The sequence below is a fragment of the Euprymna scolopes genome, chromosome 38 (assembly GCF_053919585.1).
Source record: "Euprymna scolopes isolate OS-2025 chromosome 38, ASM5391958v1, whole genome shotgun sequence".
NCBI lineage: Eukaryota > Metazoa > Mollusca > Cephalopoda > Sepiida > Sepiolidae > Euprymna > Euprymna scolopes.
Window position 1 is genome coordinate 5,499,237 of NC_136519.1, and position 17,407 is coordinate 5,516,643.

The 17,407-nt window shown below is 35.1% G+C and overlaps 1 protein-coding gene across 3 annotated transcripts in view; it reads left to right on the plus strand.

Moving 5' to 3' along the window:
* Positions 1-10,619: 10,619 nt before the first annotated feature.
* The window catches only part of LOC145263056 (prostatic acid phosphatase-like), an 82,972-nt gene continuing 76,184 nt past the window's right edge, over positions 10,620-17,407 (plus strand). Inside the window, exon 1 of one of the 3 annotated variants that reach the window (XM_080119898.1) lies at positions 10,620-10,768. Coding sequence is in view for 1 of the 3 variants with exons in the window: in XM_080119897.1 (XP_079976023.1) it covers positions 11,831-11,929 (99 nt within the window). In the remaining 2 variants the exon portion in view is untranslated. Of the gene's footprint in view, positions 10,774-11,731; positions 11,930-17,407 lie in introns of those variants that run through there. The other 2 variants (XM_080119899.1, XM_080119897.1) reach the window with 2 other exon arrangements.

The window sequence follows — 17,407 nt, forward strand, 5'->3', positions numbered from 1 at the left end:
CCATATGTTGTTTTTTCAGAATTTAAAATTTAACCACGAAACATATATATTGCTCTATTCTTAAATATTGAGCTTTTCCTTTTTGGCTAGGATCTCCTTGAAAGTATTACTTCAAGTAATATCTATCAGGATTTTTCATCTGAATTCTATCAGTGTCTTATCTCGCTTATATATATATATATATATATATATATATATATATATATATATATATATATATATATATATATATATATGATAGAATAATGGAAATAGTATTCCGACGAAATAGAGAAATAAAAAGGAACAAACTAGAAAGAATATTAACTGCGTCATATCTTTTAAAAAATATTTTAACGACTATATGACGTTATAAAAATCTCCCTCTCTTTAATAACACAACCCTCCTCCTGCTCCTCCTTTTTTGAATTTACAACGTCTTTTTCCGTTTCTAAAATGGAACAGCGTTCAAATATTTGTACTAGTGTTTTTGTTTTTTTAATTTCATTCATCCAGAGGAAGTCTCGAAATAAAGACGAAACGTTGATTAACACTGTGGGGGTCGTCAGGCCTTTTTAGGAACTAACTTCCTCCACAAATAAATAAAAATAAAAAGAAGACTTACATGCAAAACAAACGGAGGTTTATTCACTGAAACCAACCGTTAACAAATAAAATATAATTCTCTTTATAATGGGTTCAGAAGTCCTTTTTAAGTGTTCGTATAAAAAAAGGAGAATGTCTTTTTTTGTTGAACTGTTCATATGTTAAAACATGTTAAGAGGGGCAATAGGTAATGTTCGCCTGTGAAATTGTATGAAGCGCGCGGAGCGGTGAAAATGGAAGAGTGATAGTAACACGCGTGGAACGTCCGAATGAGAATGCAGTTGAGAGAGATTTGATGTTTGTGTGTGCTTAAATACTATTTGGACCGGCTCCCAGCGAGCTTAAAAAGAAAAGTTTAGAAAAATGTCCTTGGAGAAATCCCATTGGACGGAAACATCACGCGGGGTGCTCTGTACTACGTCCGCTCGTTTTGAGTCGATTTAATATATAATGTCACGCCGGAATTTGCGTGGGAGTTATTTTTATTTTTTTTTATTTTTCACGCGCCAACATAATCATAATCATACTGCGCGCCTAAATTGTAGTTATTTTTATAACAATTTTTAATCCGAATCTTAACCGTGTCAACTGGTACAGCACACAACTCGGTTTGTTCCTTTTTATTTCTCTCTCTCTCTCTCTCTCTCTCTCTCTCTCTCTCTCTCTCTCTCTCTCTCTCTCTCTCTCTCTCTCTCTCTCTTTCTGTATATATATATAATATATAATATATATATAATATATATAATATATATTATATAATATATATATAATATATATATATAATATATATAATATATATATAATATATATGTAATATATATATCTAATATATATATATGTAATATATATATAATATATATAATATATATATAATATATATATATAATATATATATAATATATATATATAATATATATATATGTATAATATAAACTCGACCTGTTATAATATATATATATATAATATATATATAATATATTTATAATATATAATATATATATAATATATATATAATATATATATAATATATATATATAATATAATATGCATAATATATATATATATATATATATATATATATATATATATATATATATATATATATATATATATATATATATATATAATCACTTTTGAAGAACACCGAACGTAGTGTCATAATTAATTGCTGAGGGTTTAGGTTTTTTTTTATTTTTGATTTTATTTTTTAATAGTTTAAACATAAACCATTAAAAAGAAACTTTCGAAAAGACCAAAGTAATGGTTTTAATGGTTTATGCTTAAACTATAACCCCCCCCCGCAAAAAAACCCCCTAAACCCTCAGCAATTAATTATGACACTACATTCGGTATTCTTCAAAAGTGTTATAAAATTATGTACCCATAAAATCTTTTTATATATATATATATATATACGAGAGCTGTTCCAAAAGAAATGCCTCCTATTTTTATTCGGCCTGAACAAATCAGGGGGATTACAAATTGTATTGTTATGATGATTGAACTTATGCATTCATGACCTGAAAGTTTCATCTCTCTGTTGCAGATATTGACGGTGTGAGAATCTAAGAAAGTAACCCCTTTTATGAACATGCATCAGAAGAAGAGATGCGTTATTGAATTCCTCCGCGCAGAATAAAACATTCACTGGTGCCTGTTGAATGTTTAAAAAGCTGATGCAGTTGATGTCAGCACAGTTAGGAGATGGGTTCGTCGATTTCAGAGTGGCGACAGATGTGCGTGACAAAGTGGACTCCAGACGCCCATACACAGCCACCACCCTAGAAACATGTGCACCTCGATCAGCTCATCCATACTGATCAGTGGATAATGGTGAATTAAATGAATATGCAGTTGAATGTAGGTGTCAGTGCATTGGAAAGTATGTTGTCATTCCTAGGATACAGCAAAGTGTGTGCTACGTGGGTTCCAGGAATGGTCATGCAAGACCAAAATGACCACCAATGAGATATCTGTCTGGATTTGTCCAATCAGTATGAAGCCAAAGTTGGTGGATTCTTGGACCGCATGTGCATTGGTGGCAAAATGTGGTGTCTCCACTATGAACTGGAGTCCAAATGGTAGTTGAGTGATTGGCTCCACTCACGCTTCTTAAAGAAGAAGTTCAAGACGCAGACATCTGCAGGCAAAGTGATGTGCACCATCTTCTGGGTCAGGAATGGTGTCATCCTCTTGGATTACTTTCAACCAGGGTTCACTGTCAACTCTGATCATTACATTGAAATGTTCACAAAACTGAAGGCCTAAATCGCCTGTAGAAGGTCAGAGAAAAGGAAAACATTCTGTTTGCAACACGACAACGCCAGGACACACACAATTTTGAATGTGTGGCAAAGTTTGAGTGGGCAGTACCGTCTCACCCACCATATCGTCCCAACCTGGCACCATCAGACTTTCACTTGCTCAGACCTTGGAAGGACGCATTACCTGGGCAGCATTTCCCTGATAACAATGCCATAATCACAGCCAATGAAAATGACCGAGGCAGCAAGAATCTCGTTCATCACTGGCAGAAATGTATTAAGAATGGATAACTATGTAAAAAAAATAAATTTGGGTGAACAAAAGGTCGCCTGTTTTAATGGTACCACTTCCCTTTCTATAGCTCTTCAACTCTTTACTTAAAAAATAGGAGGCATTACTTTTGGAATGACCCTTACGTACAAGTGTAACAAAGCGGGGTTATATAAACATGCATATAAAACGTATCCTGTTGCATAGTGGGTGTATATGACCCCATCGTGTCTCTTTAATTGTATCTACAGTCTTTAAAAGCTTCCAGCACATATTCCAATGCACAGTTCACGTAAACTGGACACATAAACATATGAGAGACAGTTCTTTAACGGACTACTAACACCAATTCACGTATCACTTAATTTCCTTCGGGGCGGATTCTTGTTGTAGTCCCTTTCACATAATCGAATAGCATCATGCAATTAACACAAAATCTTCGTTCAACTTTAATATATAACTTTTATTTCCATACTTTACAGTTCCTTGGTTTTCTTAGAGTGTTACCTTCAAATGAATGTTATCTTCAAATGAAAGTTACCTTCAAATGAATGTTATCTTCAAATGAATGTTATCTTCAAATGAATGTTACCTTCAAATGAATGTTATCTTCAAATGAATGTTACCTTCAAATGAATGTTATCTTCAAATGAATGTTACCTTCAAATGAATGTTACCTTCAAATGAATATTACTTTAAATGCAAATTTATTTACAGTGATTGTAGTTTTTGCTGTGAATGTTTTATGGATGGAGAACCAGTGAAACTGTAATGTAGTATGATTCCCTCATTAAATGACGACTCAAATTTTAAGCTGTGATATTGGCGTGATGCCATAGAATGCAAGCATAGACATAGAGATTGGAAGGAGGGGGAGGAGAAGCAAATAGAAGAAAAAGGAAAAGACACATGGTAATTGGGAAGTCGTGCTCAATAAGCATGCGAGTCTCTTCCTTTTACCCTTAACCGGTTAACCTGGCTGCTGTGTCTGGTGCCGTGTATTGAGAGCCAGCTGTGTTTGGTATCATGTATTAAGAGCTAGCTGTGTCTGGTGCCGTGTTCTGAAAACCAGCTGTGTCTGGTGGCATGTATTGAGAGCTAACTATGTCTGGTGCCGTATATTAAGAGCCAGCTAAGTCTGATGCTGTGTATTGAGAACCAGCTGCGTCTAGTGCCGTATATTGAGAGCCAGCTGTGTTTGGTGCCATATACTGAAAGCCAGCTGTGTCTGGTGCCGTATATTGAGAGCCAGCTGTGTCTGGTGCCATGTACCGAGAGCCAGCTGTGTCTGGTGCCGTGCATTGAGAGCCAGCTGTGTCTGGTGGTGTGCATTGAGAGACAGACGTGGTAGTCAGTTAGAAAGATTAACATTACATAAGTTCATTTGGTTCAATTGGAAATCAGTCCTTTTTTTTACAGAAAGGATTCAAAATGATTTTAAAAAAAGTTACCACTGGAGAGAATTTGGTCACAAAGAAAGGAAGAGACAAAGAACCAAGGGATCGTGTGAATAATATTTCTGCATGCAATGCACTTCAATGTTAACCTCAAATTCTGTTTTAATATCCTTTGTCTTCTTTTATTTATTCTTTTTTTTAATTACATTTTCACCCCAAACAAGGCACATTGCCACTTTGATGTAGGGGGCTACTATCAGGGACATAAGCTACAGGGGTACTATGTGGGGAGTTGGCCAGCAAGATGTCAGTTCACGTTACATTTGAACTTCTGCATGTCAGTACAGTTGGGGAAGCAGGAACCGGAAGGGAATTCCAAAGTCTAGCAGTTATGGGGAAGAAACTACTGGAGTAGAAGGCTCTCTTACATCTAGGGATCTCAACTGTGAAGGGGTGGGATTTTGCTGTTTGTTGAGGGTATTTATGTTGAGAGGGTACAAGTGCTTGCAGTTTGTCGGAGCATTCACCATTAAAGTACTAGTAGAACAAGCAAAGGGATGCTACATATCGTCGATGGGACAGAGGTTGAAGCTTAGATGACTGTTCAGGATCTATTCTTTTATTTATTACCCTTCTCCCTGGTGCAGTGTATGTCATTGACTATGTTTGATGCTGTTTATTGAGAGTGGGTCGATGTAGTGGTCAGATCGAGAGAACAACAACGATATATAAGTTGTTTTTTTTTAAATGCTAACTGTCATTTAATGGCAGAACCATACTACGTTACAGAACACCTACTAAGGAGTAGAGAAAGACTAGCAATGTGTCTTCTGTGAGAAAGAGGCTGTAGAGAAGAGTCCATTCCCCTCCCCCACTAGATTTCAAAGTCGATTTTATAGTTTAACAGTTTTATCACTTCATATCCACAGTTGCCTTCTGTTCACTATTTATAGTGATGACTGGAAATAAAGCTCCAATAGCCACACCCATTGAACCAGCCACACCCACAGTCAAGTCTAAGTCCAGATTATCTAAAACAGCAATCAACTCCCACAAAGTAATCAATGTGAGTCATTTTGGATTATTTGTCTTCATTTCACCAATATGGTAAGTAACTTTTTATGATTATACACACACACACACACACACACACACACACACACACACACACATATATATATATATATATATATATATATATATATATATATATATATGTCTATATATATAAAAGCGAAAATGTATGTTCACTTTTTGTGTATGTCCAAGAAAGGCTTTTTTCAGAGAAGCGGTCGGTTGCCTAACAACTTTTTATATCATATGTAAATCATAATATCTCAAATTTAACAAAAAAAAAAAGAAAAAATAAAAATAAAAAAAAAGAAGAAATTAAAAAGTCATCCAATGACAGTTGTGCTTATTTCAATTTGTGACCACGATCACTGGAAAGGCTTTCTAATCTATCTATCTACTATTATTCACACAAATGTACTTTACACATCTGGCAGTGTTCTTGGATAGGTTTTGTATTGGAATGTTTTTAATAAGTATCGATAATCAATAATCGAAAAAGTTCAGTGAAAGAAATTTTTACCAAATTTAGTGCCTTACACAGCCTAACATCAGTGCATTGAGAAGTTTTATTACCACATAAGCTGAAAGGCATATAAAATCAACAGTAGGTTCTTTGATATGACAGAGGTGCGTTTTATATTAATGTTTCTGTTTAGATGGTGGATGCTCTGACAAACTACAAGCCCTTGTACCCTCTCGACCTAAATACCCCCAGCAGACCCGACAAGCAACAAAGTTCCACCCCCTACACAGTAGAGATCCCTAGATGTAAGAAAGCCTTCTACTCTAATAGTTTCTTCTCCAGAAATGTTAGACTTTGGAATTCCCTTCCGGGTTCCTGTTTCCCCAACTGTACTGACATGCAAAAATTCAAGTGTAATGTGAACAGACATCTTGCTGCTCAACTCCCTACATAGTATCCCTGCAACTTATGTTCCTGATAGTAGTCCCTACATCAAAGTGGCACCGTGCTTTGTTTGGGAGTGAAAATGTAATAAAAATTAAAAACAAAAAACAAAACACAACTGAACCATGATACTTGACAAAAATACTTATATAATATCTCCCTTTAAAAAAAAAACTTTTCCAATATTAAAAATCGAACTTGTGACAAAAAAAGAAACAACTCAAGTTCAATTTTCATTTGTCTGCAGTTTGCACAGATCAATTGGAAGAAACCGGTCTACACCTGAATTCATCTTTTTCGTATTTGCTTATTTCTGGGGTCCTTTAAACCTAATTGATCTGCCTTTCTTTATACCATGACCAGGTCAAGATGACAGTATAAGGTTTGTAAGTGCAGTTTTTGAATTTGATCGTTATAATGAGTGTATATCCAGACGATTCAGTACTTTGATGGTGAATTACAAGTCAATTCCAAAGAGCAATTTACAATTCGAAAGCCACCTTTTTTTGTTTTAGGAGCTAATTTTTTTTTTAAAACCTTAACTTCAACCTAAACCTTTGCATGTTTAATATTGTTTGCACTTTTCCATTTTTTTTTTTTTTTTGTCAGCTTTCAAATCATAAACTGTTTCGGCCATTTCCGGGACCGGTTCATAATTCTCTGTCAAATAAAGACTTATTTTGTAGCGCTACATGTTATGTGTTACGTGTTAACATGTAGACACTGTCGCAAGAAACAAAGTCAAGGAAAGAGTTTGACTCACTTTTTTAAACAAAAGACTTTTATTTACAGGTACTTTCTTGAATAACACTTCATCTTTTGTTCAAACCTTTTGCTCTCAGCCATATGTGTAATATGTCTATCTCTAACGTGATCCTCAGTTTGTCCACACATTCTTCTTTTTATAATCTTTTCCTTCTTCCTTGCTGTGACGTCACCTCACAAACGGCTTAGTCATTTGTATACAGCTGCCATACGTGCGTCTGCGCTGTTACAATTTTCTCTTAAATCAATATTCCTGCTAAGCGATTTGCAGAAACACTGACCAATCAGTTTGAAGGTGCATTGATTTTATTTGTCCCCTTAGGAATTTCTTTGGGTATCACAGTTGGTCAGCAAAGAGAACCCTGATACATCAAAGAAATACCTCTCTTCTCTTTCTTTCTCTCTCTCTCTGTTTCTCTCGTCTCTGTATACTGGACACTCCAGCATCGATGATCTTCACCAGAAGATAACTGCTGACCAACCTTTGGCAGCCCAAAGAACTTTCATCGTTTTTTTTTCTTCACACAGACACTGACAAACTTTCTACCACCGAAATAAATCCCTTTAAAAGAGGTTTGATTTTTCAATCCATGCTAAATTTTCATATATTACCAATATATACAGAAATGCATCTCTAAAATGGCGTGATCTCTTTTTTTCCTTTTACTAAGGCATGATCATAAAATTGTTAGCAACAGACAAAAGCTACTAAGCTAATTAGGGAATGCATAAAACTTAAGAACATCACAATAGTCAGACAATACTCCAAAAAATGACAGTGGTACATGTTCATTCACAAAATTCTGAGGCAGCACGTTCAGGACTGCAGAACACAATGAAAAAAGAAATCACTGATACATTTCTGATCAAACACCGGTGTGATTATGCAGAGAGTCTAATATGAATATCGTTGCAGGTTTGGTATATTCAGTCGCAGTATAAGGTGGTATTTATGCATTGTGGTGGGGCAAGAATCATGAAATAATTTGTAGGCTACAGAAGCAACTATTACATTCCAGCAGTTCTAATCCAATCAGATCACATACTCCAGAGGGAACAGGGTCACGGCAGGGAATATGTAGTATATATTTGATAGCATGATGCTGTAGATACTCAAGAGAATCAGAGAACACCTTGCCAACTCCGGCAAACACTAGGGACTCGTATTCCAAGTGGAGACGGATCATTGTAAAGTGTAGTCAGCAAATGCCATCCATGAGGAATTTGGTAGCTCAGGATACGCAACATGTAAAGCTTCCTAAAAGTATCCTGAATTTTATCCAGAGACACCCGGACAAAATTACGACTTTCCTTTAAATAACTGATTATCTGGAACAACTAAGGGTTTTTATTCATAATATTTATCTCCCTTCCATGGTAGAAAGATGTGATACAAGGGTCGGAAAGTAGGATTGAAGAGTTAGCGCCTTAGAGGAAGATCACTCTGGTCTGCAAAAAATGCCTCAGTAGCCGCATTGATATTCCCTGATATAAGCGTCTCAGGCAATTAGCAATAAACTAACCCATCTCAAAGGGAGAAAGCAAAGCCTGGGAAGGTGGACCTATGTCGGGGTCACCAGTTATGTGATGTGGTTCTTGGCAATACCTAAAGATGCTACCACCGTCTAAAAAATGATATTACTCAAGCCAGAGACCTTCTAGAACTTCACAGGGCCAACAACATTCCGCAATCAACAAGAAAGAAGCTATTTTAATAATGACTGAGACGTTGTTAGATTTGAAAAATTTATTTATTTACGAAAATTATGCAAAAGTCATAAATAAATCAGGAGCACAAAGCCGTTCAAAAGTGTGTGTGTGTGGGGGTGGGTTCTATGGTCATCCTTGTCACTGTACTTTATGACTACATAAGCTATTCCTAGCTAGTGTCTTAAATCACCATAATACCACATTCACTCCAGGGTCAAGGGATTTTTTATTCGCTAGTGTCTATTTTTATTTATTTATTAAATTGTCATTTCCATCTTCATATTGATTACCTTGAATCTTGACTTACAACACGCGGAGCATGGGAATAACCACATCCTCCAAAACTTTTATTGTTCATTTCAACGGGGGCCAGATGGGGGCCAGATGGGGGCCAGATAGGGAGCGATTATGATTAAAAGAGAGAGGCTTGGTTTTAGATGTATTAAAATTAATCAGCCACCTTTTTGTACTCAAGATCAGATAAGAGAGGGTATTTAGTTCTCTCCCACTGCAAGAACTTAGACACTAGAGTCGAAAATGTGATCAAGAAGTCAGTGCCCCAGAGGAGGGGCACTCTGACCTGCAAAAAGTGCCTGAGAAACCCTGTGGATATTCCCTGGTGAGGGCACCTCAGGCGATTAGCAATAAACTAATCCCTTCTCAAAGAGAGAAGGCAAGCGTGGGAGGGTGGACCACCTAGAACTGTACAGAACTAAACTCCCACTGCAAAATCAACAAGGACCAGGTCATTACAGAGATGGTCTAGCCTCTGCTGATTTTGGGGAGTGCCAAGGATAAAGATCCTCAGAGAATTAAAAAGATCTTGGTCATTGTCAACCTTTGAAGTGTTGCCAGATATTGTGGTGTCGTTTGCATAAATGTCTACGAATATGTTCGAGAACTTTGACCACATAGCCTTATTTTTGCGGTTTCAATCTCATCTCATCTCCATCGTCTTTCAGGACTCTTCCCCACCGAATCTACACAACTTCTCCAGTTCTCTCGATCTCACATGGCAGTTTGTAAGTACCAAACACTTTCCAATCCTGTGTCCTGTAGCAGGTTATCGATGCATGTCATTCTTCTTCTACCATGGTTTGGGTGTCCATCTGTTGGTATCCAGAGAACTAGCTCGCTTGCTTCCTCTTCACTGTGTCCCATGCAGTGACCGACTACTCTCATCCTTCTCTGCTGTACTTTCACTGATATTAGTGGTAGGCCACCATAAAGCTGTTGGTTTGTTGCGTGACTCCTCCATGATGTATTGAGGGCCATCCTGAACATCCATGTGTAACAGCCATCCAGTCTCTTCTTCAGCGCATTTGTAAGAATGCCTCAGCACCAGAGAGAAGGACTGTTTCTACTGTGGCAACAAAGAGTCTTACTTTCAACTTTTCTGAAAGAATGGATGACCATATCTTCCTCAACTTGTGACATGCACTCTATGCCAGTGCTTTTCTCACTTCAAAATCTTTTTCAGTGCTCTCTGACCATGCCAAGAGGTACTTGAAGTTTTCACTGCAATTGGGTCAACATGATTGAAGGCCTGTATCTCTGTTTTCTTGGCATTGCAGTACAAACCCACCAATTGCACTTCCTCTTCCAGCTGGCTAAGGACTTTTTGGGCTTGACCAATTTCCTCAGTTAGTAATGCTAGGTCATCAGCACAATCGAGATCAGTAATAACAATTGGTTGGACATGTTTGATCTTTTGTCTGTGCAGACGAAAACCAAGCTCCTCTTGTCTTCCATTGAGTATCTTTCTTAGAACATAGTCAAGTGCTATGGCAAAGAGGTAAGGTACTAATGTATCACCTTGTAAGACTCCAGCATTGATATTGAAAAATTCTGTTTCTCCGTCTGGTGTTATTACTCTTGCCCTTGTGTTCTCATAGATCTTAGTTATTGCTTGGAGTAGATTTGGTGGAACATCATAAGCGTTCAATATTTTCATCATCATGCCTCTGTGTATTGAATCAAACGCCTTCTAGAAATCTATGAAAATAATTATTCCTTTCCTGTTATGGCTTTTCACACTCTTTTTAGTGGTTTTACTCACTTTAAAATGTGTAATCGATTCGAAAATCATGCAGTGTTTATTGGTATATTTGAAAAAGCAAAATGGTGCTGTGCTCGCTGTTGAACACGGTAAGTTTAGGAAAATGAGTTAAAAATCAAAAACTATACAAAATACTATTAGAAGCCCACTCAATATATGTTACCGTGACATAGGCTGACAAATATTCAGTGGGTTTCTAACAGTATTTTGTGTAATTATTTAGTTTGAACTCATTTTCCCAAACTTAACTTATTCAACAGCGAGCACATCGCCATTTGTCTTTTTCAAATATATCGATAAACACTGTGATTTTTGAACCGATTCCATGTTTTAAAGTGAGTAAAACCACTAAAAACCTTCCCAGATAGGTAGAAGAGTAACTTATCTTGCCTTTGATAACATTTATTTGTTATTTGTTTTTTGACAACTTTTTCGAATCTATGTGTAAACCCCAAAAAACTAACAGATGAACTTTAAGCCATAAAACAATAATAAAATAGAATTAAAAAAACAACAATCATAATTAGTTAAAAATAAACGCAAACAAACAAGTAAATATATAAATAAAACAATAAAGTAAACACTACCAAGTAGAAATAAAACAAATAAAAAGGTAAAAAAAATCAAATAAACAAAATAACACAAAAAGAAAAACTAAATTATTTTCCCGCAATAAAAAGGTGAGGAATTGCGAGTTATCTCCCTTGGCCATTTGTCTTGTTCGTCGAACACTTGAATGGACGTTTTTTTAGTTTCTCTCTCTTCAGTTCACATTTTTTAAAAAACAAAGCAAGAATAATGTTCCGTCAGAATATATTCATTTTATCCGTATTTTTATCCGTCTTCATCCAGTTCGTCCTATCCGTACCGCCGGATTCTCTCCGACAAGTCGGTGTGGTAAGTTTGAATTAAATATAAATTCATTCGACATCCCCCTTTCTCAAGCCTAGTTTGTTTATTCCAGGATTTAAAGTAGAAAAGTTTTTTTTTTTTCTAATATTTTTCTTATTTAATAAATTCCTTTTTTAATTCAATCGTTTCAGGTTCAATTTCCGTTTTCTACCACGTTTTTTGTTTGTATTTAAATTTCTTGACTCTAAATAAAATCTGTAATTTCTTGTCACCGATCGAATGATTTTTGTTTTTTCGAGTTCCCCTAAGAACGATTTTGGTATTAACCCTAATCCCCCTAACCTGGTTTTGAGACGAGGAGCGTGAAATACTGAACTTTTTTTTTTTTTTTTTTTTGTAAATTCACCCTTGTCCGTTCGCATTTTTCTCCAAACTACGCTTTGGAATTTTTTGAAATTTTGCACAAACATTAAACATGATATGAGTAAAAAAAAAAATAACGGAACAGTTTTTCCGGGAAGACTCCCCCCCCCCCCTGGTTGCCTTTCTAGTTAAAATGGCTAAAGTTTACAACAATTTTGTGCTTATTAAAATAAATTGATGCCCTGGATTTTTATAAAACTTTCTAAAAAAAAAATTGTATTCGTTTGTCTATACTTCACGATAACTCTTGGGTGTAGGGTGTACCCCAGGGGCTTTTTTTTTTTTTTTTTTTTTTTTTTTTTTCAGGGCTAATTAAAAACAGTCCATTTTTGGGACTATTTTACCATATTTGTCCAAAATTTTCCGTGTATTTCTATTTAGCAGTTTTGCATGGTACTGACTGTTGAACTCAAATTTAAATTGAATGCCTTGGGGACTCTTGGGGCTAAATGGGGTGGGGGAGATGATGGACTTGGTCAATGCTTTTTTGCATGGTGCAGAATTCAAATTTACATATGTTAAGGCCTAAAACTGCACCATTTTTTTTCATTTTCACCAGGATTTGACGTCCAATGGAGATTTTGGAGCTGATGGGGGGGGGGGGAGAATGCTGAACTTAGTCATTTTTTTTTATACCTCGTTCGCTGTGCAGTGTGCACTCACGGACCATGCATTGCATTGCTTCAATGCTTCACTTGTTCTTTTTTACGGTAGCCTCCTCCCCCCCCCCGCCAAAAAAAAAAAAAAGCGGACAAAAGAAAAAGCAGCAAATAAATATTACCAAGGCAAGATAAATTACTCTCCCATCTACTTGGATAAGTTTTTTATTTTAACTTATTTTAAAGCGTTTATTTTGAAACAAAAGTTGTGCCAAAGAAGGACGTTTAGGAAATTACCCCCCCCTTTAAATTCCACAATTTACACTGGCTATGGCTTTCAAAAATAATAACGTTATTATTTCAGCACGGGCCAAATGTGTAGTTTAGCGGTGTAAATTATTTCACAGACAAAAAGTTATAAAAACTATTTATTTTTATATAAAACACATTTAGACCCAAAGGCTGAAATAAAACCAGAAAAAATTCGTTTTTATTAGACTAAATGTACGACAATCCAGGCCACCATATTGTTTTTAAAATTTGTCCTTTTTATTAAGGTTTGACAGATTGGCCTTTTAAGGCCAATTTTTTTTTTTTTTTTTTTTTTTTTTTTTTTTTTTTTACGCTCTCGGAATGGTTTTGGTCGCAATTTTGTTAATGAAAGAGCGTAAAATAGGCTAAATTTGGCCTTAAAAGGCCGATCTGTCAATCTAAGGACAAATTTTAAAAACAATATGGCCGCCTCGATTGTCGTACATTTAGTCTAATAAAAAAATGGGGTTTGTATTACTGTACAGTGTACACATATATTCGAAAAAGTTGTCGAAAAACAAATATATAACAAATAAATGTCATCAAAGGCAAGATAAGTTACTTTTCTACCTAACTGGATATATTTTTCGTGTTTTTATTCAATGTAACATGTTTATTCAGCTCGAAAACGATACAGTGTTTACCGATAGCAGTGTCAGAAATTTCGTGAAAATAGTGAATAATTCCACCCCATCTTTCCAAGCTTATAACTCCTCGAAAAATGTAATTCAAGCCCTAATTTTTTTTTTCAATTAAAGGAGTAAGGACCAAGGTTTTATTTAAAAAAAAAACAAAACAAAACAATGTGTTTTTTTTTTTAAAAAAGGTTTTAAACTTCGGACTTTACAGGTAAATTTCTAAAAAACTGATTTTTTTTTTTGTTTTAAATTTGAATATATTATTTATTGACCTTTTCTCTTCAATTTGTGATATATAAACCTATTAAACATAAATTAATTATTTACTTTTTAATAGACATTTCAAAATGAGAGGCGTAAATTATTCGACCCCCTATCTTTCTAAGCTTATAACTCCTCGAAAAATGTAATTCAAGCCCTAATTTTTTTTTCAATTAAAGGAGCAAGGACCAAGGTTTCATTAAAAAAAAAAAAAAAAGACAAAAAGAAAAAATGTGTTCTTATAAAATAAGGTTTTAAACTTCGGACTTTACAGGTAAATTTCTAAAAAACTGATTTTTTTTTTTGTTTTAAATTTGAATATATTATTTATTGACCTTTTCTCTTCAATTTGTGATATATAAACCTATTAAACATAAATTAATTATTTACTTTTTAATAGACATTTCAAAATGGGGGGGCCGTGAAAATGGGGGGGCGTGAAAATGGGGGGGCGTGAATTTAAAAAAAACGTTTGTCTAAAATATTATATTCGGTTTATTGGAAAGAACATAAAATTTCACATTGACCCTGAAAATATCGTAAAAATAGAATCAATAGAAAAATTTTGATAGATTTTTAAAATTTAAAAATTTAAAAATATTGAGTTTAAAAATTGAAAAATATTGAGTTCGGAAAATTCATTACTGTTTTAAAAAAAAAATAAAAATATTTTTATTACTTTTAAAACAACTGTAATAGTTTATTTTGGAAGTATAATCCATAAAGAAAATAAATAACCCACTTTTAACAGAGAAATTACGAGATTTTTATATTGTATTCGCAGTTTCGTGTTAGGGGTGTCAAAAATTCCTACAAAAATTCTGATACTGCTAGTTTACCGATGTATTCGAAAATTCAAGATGGCGTCTGACTCTTTAATACGGTAAATTTCGGAAAAGGTGTTATAAATAAAAAATTGGATAAAATACTGTTAAAACTCGCTCAATAAATATTACTGTGACATAGGTTGACATATATTCGGCGGTTTTTTAACCCTATTTTGTCTAGTTTATTATTTATAACACCTTTTCCGAAACTTACCATGTTAAAGAGAGAGTCAGACGCCATCTTGAATTTTCCAATACATCGGTAAACACTGTTTTTCGAGCTGAATAAACATGTTACATTGAATAAAAACACGAAAAATATATCCAGTTAGGTAGAAAAGTAACTTATCTTGCCTTTGATAACATTTATTTGTTATATATTTGTTTTTTGACAACTTTTTCGAATCTGTGTGTACACTAATACAAACCCAAAAAATGTTACAAAAACAATGAAAACTTTTTCGAATCTATGTACAGTAATACAAACCCCCAAATTGAAACCTGAAACAACATTTTTCGAAACAAAAAAGCCAAAACAGATCAAATTAAAATCTTAAGCCACATTTTTAGAAAACAACAAAAAAAAGCCAAAAGAGGGCAAATAGAAAATTTTGTGTACGAATGATTATCTTGTAGATGTAAACTGGTCTATATTGAAGATGTTAGCTTCCAAATATTTTGTTTTTTATTAATTTGTATTGTTTTTATAGCAGTGAATTTAAGAAATGAAATTGAAATCATGGGCTTTTTATATGCTTTTGGGGGAAATTAATTTTTTTAGATAAATACATTTGTGCAAAGGAACATTAATAATACATTTTTTTATTTATATATATATATATATAGGCGTAACCATTTATCAAGGCCCAGATTGTACAGTAGTCAATTGGACAATATAGTAATCGTTATTAATGGAAATTCGGTAAATTTGTTAACTTAAGTGGAACGGCTCATCAATAACTTGTTTACGTTGGACTTGAAGAATATCAGATTGTAGTCAGCTGGAAAGTAGGAAAACGGAAGACAGTTTTACAAGCGCACAGTTCTAAAAAAGAAGCTTTGTTCATGAAATCTACATTTATGTTTAGGCACAGATAAAGAGTGGGGGGGAATTATTGATAATGTTTTCAGGTAGACAAGTGTTTCTTGTGAAAGTTTGGCGAGGTGGGGGGGCATAGATTGAAGCTCAGTTGAGCACTTGCCATGAAAATAATGATAAAGCAGAGACAAACTTGCAACATCTCTTCTGTGAGATAGAGGTTGCAGGGAAGAGAAAAGGACATCTACGAAGCTACGAAGTCTATTTTGAACTCTATTAAGGACGGACAAGTCCTTTCTAGCAGCTCCTGACCAGATGTGGCAACAGTACTCCATCCTTGGACGTACCTGGCTCTTATATAGATAGAGAATTGCATCAGCAGTGAGATATCTACTGGATTGATAGAAGGATCCCACCATTTTCCCAGCGGCCTTGGCAACAGATTTGATGTACGTGTTCCATTTAAGATCAGGAGTAAAGGTCAAGTCCAGAAGCTTGTCAAAACATGAGGCCTCCTCAAGACGAGCCATTCATTTCAATTGGTGCCAGATGGGGAACAGGACGTTGATGTAAAGATAGGAGCTTGGTTTTAGATACATTAAAAGTAATCAGCCACTCCTTTCCCCATTGTACCACGTGGTCAAGATCAGAAGAGAGAATCAGAGAGATCTTAGTTGTGTATGGTCTTAGATGTGCTACCATAGATGGTAGTGTCATCAACATAAATGTCTACAAATGATGTAAGGATGTGATTTGGAAGATCATTAATGTAAATCGGGAAGAGAGTTGGGTCCAGGATGGACCCCTGAGGGACTCCAGCATTAATACTGTGAGCTTCTGATTTTTGCCTATAAACTACTACTCTTGTAAAACTATCAAAGAGAAATGATTTAATAATTGAAAAGACATTTCCAGCTATACCATAGCTGGAGATCTTGTGAGGTAAACCTTTATGCCATACCCTATCAAAGGCCTGTGATATGTCAAGAGCAATCGCCCTATAAAGGTTGCCTCCGTCGAGAGATTCACTAATCCTATGAGATATAACTGTAACCACATCTGCGGTAGATCGAGCAGAACGGAAACCATATTGCGTGTCACTAAGAATGTTATTTTTGCTAAGATGGTTGATTACTTCTGTATTTAACAGATTCCAGCAACTTACTCTTGACGCACAGGAGACTTATTGGCCTGTACTGAGAGGGGGTGAGCGATCACCTGAATTCTTAAATACAGGGCATACTGCTGAGATTTTCCAGGGTGATGGGAAGCAATTCTCCTTAAGACAACGTTTAAACAGTTTTGTAAGTATGGACGCTAGTTCTGGTTGAAGTCTTTTGAGTACTATAATTGGAATACGGTCAGGGCAGGTTTCTTTACTGGAATCAAGGTTTTTGATTAGCTTGGCAACATCATGTACAGAT